The sequence below is a fragment of the Lipotes vexillifer genome, unplaced genomic scaffold, assembly GCF_000442215.2.
Source record: "Lipotes vexillifer unplaced genomic scaffold, Lipotes_vexillifer_v1.1 scaffold1934, whole genome shotgun sequence".
Taxonomy (NCBI): domain Eukaryota; kingdom Metazoa; phylum Chordata; class Mammalia; order Artiodactyla; family Lipotidae; genus Lipotes; species Lipotes vexillifer.
In genome coordinates this window covers 774,127-783,048 of record NW_006791881.1, presented here as the reverse complement: position 1 = coordinate 783,048, position 8,922 = coordinate 774,127, and the positions used below count along the sequence as shown (strand labels likewise).

General features: G+C 51.4%; 1 protein-coding gene across 1 annotated transcript in view; it reads left to right on the top strand.

Moving 5' to 3' along the window:
* LOC103081978 (beta-galactosidase-like) overlaps positions 1-8,793 on the top strand; it is a gene marked incomplete at its 5' end in the record, with an annotated part of 24,456 nt that extends 15,663 nt beyond the window's left edge. The window contains one exon of the mRNA XM_007464928.1: positions 8,527-8,793. Coding sequence (XP_007464990.1) covers positions 8,527-8,793 — 267 coding nt within the window. The remainder of the gene's footprint in view (positions 1-8,526) is intronic.
* Between the last annotated feature and the right edge of the window lie 129 nt (positions 8,794-8,922).

Sequence of the window (8,922 nt, the reverse complement as noted above, 5' to 3'; positions counted from 1 at the left end):
CAAAAAAAAAAAAAAAAAAAAAAAAAGTAAAAAAAGAAATGTCCAGAACAGGCAGATCTCTAGGTATGGGAAGATCAGTGGTTGCCTAGAGCAGGGAGAAGGGGGTATTGGGGGGAGATGGGGAGTAAATACTAAAGAGTGCAGCGTTTCTCTTCGGAGTGATAGTTGGGTAGCTCTGTAGTAAACTAATAACCACTGAATTGTACACTTGAAATGAGGGAATTGTATGATATGTGAATTATAACTCAATAAAGCTTTACACACACACCTGCAAAAAGGCCCATCCACAGGCTTTGTGGACCTGGGTTGCATGGGTCTGAAGGTCAGAGGACATATGTGTATCATACATAGGACAGAGCATGTGTGTTTTCTGTTATTTTCCAGCGAGCAGTGGTCCCTGTTGCCAAGGACAGTCCCGGGCCAGCTCCTGAGGTTCTGAATGATCAGCAGATGCAGAACAGACAGATCCCACTCCCGACAGGGCATGGAGTTCTGACTTTGGGAGAATGAGCACTTTGGCAGATCTGGGGGTGCGTTGGGGATGGGCAGCCTGAAGCCTGGGCCATTTCCAAGACTCTGCCTCCAGGCACTAACCCCACTCCATCCACCTCCAGCAGGGAGGCCCTGTCAGGCCCCTGTCCCAGCCTCTTGACTTATGCTATTCACTTGCTGTAGAGAAACTACCTTGATGGAGTGAATGAAGTCACTGATAAGGGTGATTCAGGAGATTAAAAAAATCACTTCTGGTTACTCAGCCTTACTTAAGTCAGATGTGGCTTTCTCGTTAAATGCCCGAATGTCAACTGGGATTTCAGTGGGAAGCGGTCAGGCATGTTTTGCTCCATCCCGGAGACACAGGCCAGCGCTTTGTCCGCACAGAGCTCTCGTCTGATGCAAACTCCCCACAGTAGGCACTGTTCTTCAGTGCTCCAGCTGGGTCAGATGTGCCAGACCTAAAATGTCGTGCTCTGCCGCTGCAGTGACATGTGTGCTGTTTATCTCTCCTTCAGATGTGTGTGGATAATCTCACATGAATATCCTGTGTAGCCTTCCTGCATTTTTTTTTACCACTCGCAGTACATCTGGGTGCCTAGCAAAGCCTGGCAGTGAGAGGGGTGGGATAACTTCCCGCTTTTCCTCTACCAGAATTAAATTTTGGATGTTAAGAATCAACATAGAATACGGACAAAAAGGAATTTTATTCTTTAAAGGCAAACATTCCCTCTCTGAAGACGTAAAAAAAAATCACGAAATAAAAGAATTTATAACAAAGAGCTGACAGAAATCCCTTCTATTTTGAGACTCTTTTTTTGCATCTTGCCTTTGAAATTTCCAGCTCTCTAATCAGTTGGTCTTTCTGGTGACCAGGGCTGTCCAGAGGCAGCAGCCTCATCATGGAGCACTCCCTGCACACCAGCCACTGTGCTGAGTGCTCACCTGTGTCCTCTCACTATCACTTAACAACAACCCTGAGAAAGGCACGGACATGACAGAGGTAGCCCTAACGGGATTTGGTGACTGATTAGTGAAAGAGGAACTGACTAGTAGAGGGTGATCCTACTCTTGCTAAATCGGGTTCAATGACATCATTTACTTTACTAAAAAGCAGCATATGCTACTGTACCTTGAGGCCATGGAGATGTGTATCCGTTAGCTTTTGCTGCTTAACAAACCACCCCAAACTTAGTGGTTTCAAACCAAAACCATTTATTTAGGTCCTGGTTTGGAGTGTTGGCAGTCTGGGGGGTGGTTCTTCTGCTGGTCTCAGATGGGCAGGGCCTTCTAGTCAGGGAGGAGGCCCTCCTCCTGGGGGCTGGCTGGCTGTCTGCTGAGGCCACAGAGATTGGTCCACATCTCTCTCATCATCCACCAAGCCAGCCCTGGCTTGTTCATATGGTGGCTGGCAGGGTTCAGAGAAAGAAGGCAGACGTGCAAGGTTTCTTAAGACGCAAGTCAGAATTCACATGTCACTTCTTCCATGTTCTTTGCCCAAAGCAAGTCACTAGGCCAGCCCCATCCAAGGGATGGAGAAGCAGGTTCTGCCTCCTGATAGGGGAAGCTGCACAGAATTGTGGCTCTTTCTGCAGCCTGCCATAAAGTCTTAGCACGGTTTGACCCTACTTTCATTCTGAATTCGATCTGTTTTTTCAACTTTTTTTGGCCTGATTTACAGTTATTCTTACCCCCAACAAAATCTATTTCCACCTCATTCATGGCTTCTAGTCACAAGTCCTGTGAACTTGGAAACTACATAATCAGACTCCTTTGCACAAATATATATTAATTTAGTAACAAAACTTGTAAGAATTGTGTGTAAACAGGAGTAAATAGGCTCTGAGTGAAGGAGGGTCTCCTACAAATTTTAGTGCATGGACTTTGTAACAAATAGTATATGGCTGCCTGGAGGTGGTTTTCACTCACCAGTTCCTAGCCTCATTCCAGGCGCGTGAGAACGCGTGAATGACTGTCGTTAGGTGAGATGCTCCATAAAAAGATCAAGCAACGGTGGCACTCTGGGGGAGTTGAGAAGGAAGGAATTTATCTCTGGGGTTTGCTGAGAGGAGGGAGTGACTCATCTCTTAGGCTAATATTCTATGTTTTCATGGCTTCGATTCTATCTGGGTCCGTCCGAAAATACAGAGAAACCATAAAGTTCTTTAACATTTTTACTCTTAAGACCAAGGAAGAGGCAAAGGATTTGCATCAGCTACAGACCCCTTGGGGCCTGAAGGAAGGGGAGATTTTGTTTTTCCCCTGTGTACTTCATGGAGGTTTATTTAATGTCTTATCTCTCACTATTTTACCCTTTTTTTTTCCGTTTTTTTTTCCCTCCCAAGTTAGCACCATAAATATTCATGAATTGTGTGTGGTGAGAGCCTTCTAACCTTGAGAAATGAAACTTTGTCTTTTCCATGTTGTCCTCCAAGTGTCTAAATATCTTTTTCCAGAGTAGGACAGAGTCGACATTCAACCCAAGTTTGGTGTTGTTAAAGGAACTCCTGACCACATCTGAAAACTTTAAAGCTATGACTTAAACCAGGATTGACTCTTTTATTTATTTATTTATTTTTGGCTGCGTTGGGTCTTCGTTTCTGCGGGAGGGCTTTCTCTAGTTGCGGCGAGCGGGGGCCACTCTTCATCGCCGTGCGCGGGCCTCTCACTGTCGCGGGCTCTCTTGTGGGGGAGCACACGCTCCAGACGCGCAGGCTCAGTAGCTGTGGCGCACGGGCCTAGTTGCTCCGCAGCATGTGGGATCCTCCCAGACCAGGGCTCAAACCCGTGTCCCCTGCGTTGGCAGGCAGATTCCCAACCACTGTGCCGCCAGGGAAGCCCCAGGATTGACTCTTTTGCTTTGCGTTCTTATCAGAGGGTTCTATTAATCTAGAGAATCTAAAACAGACAAGCAGACACATGTCTGTCTGACAACACAGAGTAGGTCAGGCACTTCCTATCCGTCATTGGAACTATTACCACCTTGGTGATAACAGCAGAGAGCTGGAGTCAGCCAGGGGTCAAGCCGTGGTCAGAGAAAGTCAGCCTTTGTCATGGAGATATTTCGGCTGGGACAACCACAGGAAGCCCCAGAAGCCACTGTGTTCACTCTACAGATGCTTGGCCTCAGTGAAGCTCCTTGTATTAATTAAGAGTATGTCTACTTTTAGGGACTTCCCTGGCGGTCCAGTGGTTAGGACTCCGTGCGTCCACTGCAGGGGGCATGGGTTTGATCCCTGATCGGGGAACTAGGATCCCACAAGCTGCATGGAGTGGCCAAAAGAAAAAAAAAAAGAGTGTGTCTACTTCTAGATCACATGTGCCTACTCTCCCCTCCACCAATAATTTCAGCATTACTTTTAAAAGAGAAACAAAAATCAGAGTGTAGGGCTTCCCTGGTGGCGCAGTGGTTGAGAGTCCGCCTGCCGATGCAGGGGACACGGGTTCGTGCCCCGGTCCGGGAGGATCCCACATGCGGCAGAGCAGCTGGGCCCGTGAGCCATGGCCGCTAAGCCTGCGCGTCCGGAGCCTGTGCTCCGCAACGGGAGAGGCCACAACAGTGAGAGGCCCGCGTACCGTAAAAAAAAAAAAAAAAAAATCAGAGTGTATATGTTTGTTTGTTTGTTTGTTTTATAAGTTCATTTATTTCATTTATTTATTATTGGCAGCGCTGGGTCTTCGTTGCTGTGCGCGGCTTTCTCTAGTTACGCGAGCAGGGGTACACTTCATTGCGGTGCACTGGCTTCGCATTGCAGTGGCTTCTCTTGTTGCGGAGCATGTGTTTTAAGCGCATGGGCTCAGCAGTTGTGGCTTGTGGGCTGTAGACCGCAGGCTCAGGAGTTGTGGCACACGGACTTAGTTGTTCCGGGGCATGTGGGATCTTCCTGGACCAGGGCTCAAACCCGTGTCCTCTACGTTGGTAGGTGGATTCTTAACCACTGCGCCACCAGGGAAGTCCCAGAGTGTATATGTTTTATAAAATAGATTTTTTTTTAAGTTTGACTCTTTTAAAGTGTTAATCAAGGGGGAACGCAAATATTGCATTGTTCTTCCAGTAAACAGTATTCTCTAAAATTCTTAAGCTGAGAGCGGAGGGGCATGAAGTATCTTTGAGTAGGGCTGAGTCTCTCCCCCGGCAGAATTATCCTCCAGTGTTATTTACTGAGTCAGCACTGGTGTATATTGAATGTCTCTCTGCTAGGTGCTGAGAAGCTCTCCCTGAACACGACGGACTCAGCCTTTTCCTTCATAGAGTCTCCGCTGGAAATAGCTGATAAACCAGTAGTGAAACAAATGACCAAAATTTCAAACACGGACAGTAACTAGAAGAAAGAAATTAAAGGGAGAGTGAGTGATGGAATGGAAGGCCCGGAATTGCGGAGGGGATGACATGATCCTTCTCTCCGAGGAGGTGATGATGGGGTGGAGACTTGAGGGATCTGAAGGCTTCAGGTGTGGGGGACAGTCTTGCAGGCGCAGGGGATGCTTGGTGCACAGGTGAGCAAGCTTGGTGTGCGGAGTGGGGAAGTGGGGAGCTGGGAGCAAGGGTGAGAGGATGTGCCTGTTGGCCACTAAGGAGATTAGAAGCAGAAACGTGTGAAAATTGTCTTATTGTTATGTGGCTGCTGTGTGGAGCCTGGGATCCAGAGTTAGAGGAAGTCTGGGGGCCAACCTGTGGGGGCAGCTGCAGAAGACTGGGTCAGCGCTGCCTGGGACGTGCTCTGGAGGACTGGCCATGAGGGTGGAGAGGAGCGGGGACACCGGTCTGATGATGGAGTGACGGCCGTTCGCTGCAGCTCAGCTGTGCTGCCCAGCACGGCAGCCACTGACCATGTGTGGCTCTTTTATGTTTACGTTTGAATTAATTCAAAGTGAAAATTCAGTTCCTTACACCAGCCACACCGTAGGTGCTCAGGAGCTACCGTCAGGGCACACAGCTGGCATCACCGAGCCTTCCATCTCTGCAGACAGTTCTGTTGACCAGCGATGCCTCGGAGCTGCGCTTTCCCAATCCTTCATTCCTCTCTCTTGGAAGGGCAACCACACCATCACAGGCTTCATCGAATGTCCATTCTGTTAAGGACTGAGAGTAGAGGGGAAGTTTGTCCTGAAGACTTTCATAGCTTTGGAGAATTAACCAAAACCAAAGACAATGTAACCGTGGGTTTTGGGAAAGTTGGAGGGAAGGTGCCAGGCAGGATGCCTACATGTTGGAGTCACTTGGGCAGTTAAAAGACAGAGTTCAGGGACTTCCCTGGCAGTCCAGTGATTAAGACTCCATGCTTTCACTGCAGAGGGCACGAAATTGATCCCTGGTCAGGGAACTAAGATCCCGCACGCTGCAGCACGGCCAATAAAAGAGTCCACGTGGGAGCTGAAGGTTTAAAATAGGCCACAGGTGATAATTTGGGAGAGAAAAGGATAACTAGAACAGGGCTTCCCTGGTGGCGCAGTGGTTGCGAGTCCGCCTGCCGATGCAGGGGACACGGGTTCGTGCCCCGGTCCGGGAGGATCCCACGTGCCGCGGAGCGGCTGGGCCCGTGAGCCATGGCCGCTGAGCCTGCGCGTCCGGAGCCTGTGCTCCGCAACGGGAGAGGCCACAACAGTGAGAGGCCCGCGTGCCGCAAAAAAAAAAAAAAAAAAAAAAAAAAAAAAAAGAATAACTAGAACAGATCGCACAAATGAAGGAGAATTAGAAGAAAAATTGAATCACCTTTGTTGCGCAACTAGGAGTGACAATTGTGGGTTACATCCCTCGGTCACAGAGTAGTCTGGGAAGTGGGGCCACCACGAGTGTTCGCTAGTGGGAGTTGGACCTTCCAGAAACGGGGGCAGCTGGAGAAGTGAAAGTTGGAAGAAGGACCAATCAAAGGCAGAAACGCTCATCACCCTCCCGATTTGGTGCAGTCAGCTTCTCTGGGGACTCCCAGAAGCAAGTGGGTACCCTGGGAAGCTCACGGGAGGCCTTTGGGGCTGTTGTCTGTGCAGTTACTTCACTGTTGGTTGGCAGGGCAGCGTTTAGGAGGATGAGCTGGACCTGGACTGAGGGTGAGCTGAGCCCACAGGTGCCTGGTTCTGTCAGTTCCTCGTTTAACCGTGCAAATCCCCAGCAGTGTCCTGGCTCCCTTCCACCTTGCAGTGTCAAGCAAGTTGCTCCTTGCTCGGGGAGCGTTCTGCTCCCAGGGCCCCTGCTCGCTGCACCCTGTCTCCTTGCCTGGGTGAGTTGCAAAACCTAACCCTGGAGGGAGCTAGGGGAGCCTATTTCCACCCTGCGCTCCCAGGTCCCAATAACCAACACAGGGGACTCAGGACCCGGTCCCCAGCTCCCAGGTGGACATGCCCGGTGCAGCACGAGGGATGTGAGGGGGTAGCATCTTAGAAGGGACTGACCCTCAGTATGGCCGTGGCTGGGATGCAGTGTGGAGCCCCTGTCGCCCAGGCCAGCCCTTGTGTGCTACTCACCGAGCCCGCTCGCGCTCCCCCTTGGAGCCCATTGTTCCCCCTCGACCGCAAAAGTCAAGTTCTGTTCTCTAATACTGCGGAAACAGGGCGCTGCCAGATCTTCAACTGATAAAACCTGGTGAGGCTGTCATTGCGTGTACCTTCAGGATGGATCGAGATAGCATATCCCCTGGTAAAAACAAGAGTAAAATAATTCTGAGAATTGTGAATCTGTCACCCTTTTTCTAAATGACTTATCCCAACAGACAGGTGGCTTTCCATCACTGGCCTCCTTTCGTGGACCTGTGGAGGCCAAGGTCTTTTCGCTGTGCTGGTGTGAGGGGTGCTGCCACGCCATGCCGACCACGGGCCAGCCACTGCTTCCTCCCACCCTCACTGTCCCCGAGTACCAGAGTGAGTGGGGACCCGCCCAAGGTCACACAGCCAGTAAGTGGCAGGAGTAAGGTTTGAACCAGGTAGGAAGCTGACATTGAGGGGACACCTGGGGTTAACTAGGTGAGAACTGAGTAGTTCTGCAGCTGAGTCAGGGCTGCAGGTGGCAGCCAGGACTGGGCCTCCTCCAGGGTGTCCCCCAGTACATGTGGGCCACCGTGGGAGCGATTTTTATACTACTCCCTCCCTCCCTTCCTTCTTTCTTCCTTCCCCCATCCTCTCCCACGTATTCTGTCTGTCCCCACTTGCTCTGCCGTGTGTGTGAGATCTCCCCTCCTTTGCTCTCTTTCTGTGTAACAGAAGGTTCCATCTATTCATCCAACTGCTAAGTCCCACCTGTGAGCAAATCCTAGCTCCTGCCTAGAGGCTGTGCAGACACGCCTGCACCTGGTCCCTATTCCTGAGGACTTGCTCCTCCCTCTCAGTTTTGTGGTGGAGGCAGCTTCTCCTTCTCACAGAAGTCGTCTTTGCAGCATGTAGGATCCCCTCTGCTCCTTGAAGCAAGTCCCCACTCTCACTCTCATGCTGGTGTGAAAACTGCCAAAACACAGCAGGAGCACAGACACCCGCCCGGGCGGCCCCCGTCTCTCCCTCCGCGACCTCCACATCCTTCTAGAGGACCTGTGTGTCCCAGGCTGCAGTGCTTATCTCGTGCACAGAGGCAGCGAGGTCACCACCTGCCTGGAGGAGGGGAGAATAAAGAGAGAAAGCTCGTCTTCTTGAGGAGGCAGCTGCCTACAGAGGCGCCAGGCACAGGCTGGTGTGTGCCGACAGGCAGCTGACCCCTACCCGCCCTGGACCCAGGACGAAATCCAGTAACTTGGTGCATCTGCCCCAGTGTCGTCCAGCGCTGATATGTGTGGTGCTGAAGCCAGTCAAAGGGACAAGACACATCTCTTCCTGAAGCAGGGTGGGTACCAGGGGCAGCTTTTGTGGCTTCTCCCACCCAGCCCCTGCCCGACTTGGCTGGACATCTTGGCAGGATGCTGGACCCCACGCTGGCTCTGGGCCTGGCCTGTGGCAGGAGAGCGCCTTTCTGGGGGCACTGCCCGCCTCCCCGCCCTGGCCCCCTTGCACCAAGGCTCTCGCACTCCTCGGGGTGGTCAGTGCAGCTGGGTTGATGGTTTTCTCTCTCTCCAGGGTCAGGTGTGGATTAATGGCTTTAACCTGGGCCGCTACTGGCCAGCACGGGGCCCCCAGATGACCTTGTTCGTGCCGCAGCACATCCTGGTGACCTCGGCCCCAAACACCGTCATCGTGCTGGAGCTAGAGCGTGCGCCCTGTGGGGACGGTGGCCCAGAACTGTGCACTGTGGAGTTCGTGGACAGGCCGGTGATCGGTGCAGCCAAGACCCACAGCCATGTCCCTGCAGACCATCACCAAGACTCATGGCTGGACCATGTGTGATGACAAGGACTGTGACCCTTTGGAATTCTAGCCTTGCTCATACCTCACATGCCCCTCGGAAGGTCAGCATTCACTGGAGAGTTTGATTGGAAAATAGATTAGGTGTGTTCTCACCTGAGGTTTCCCTAC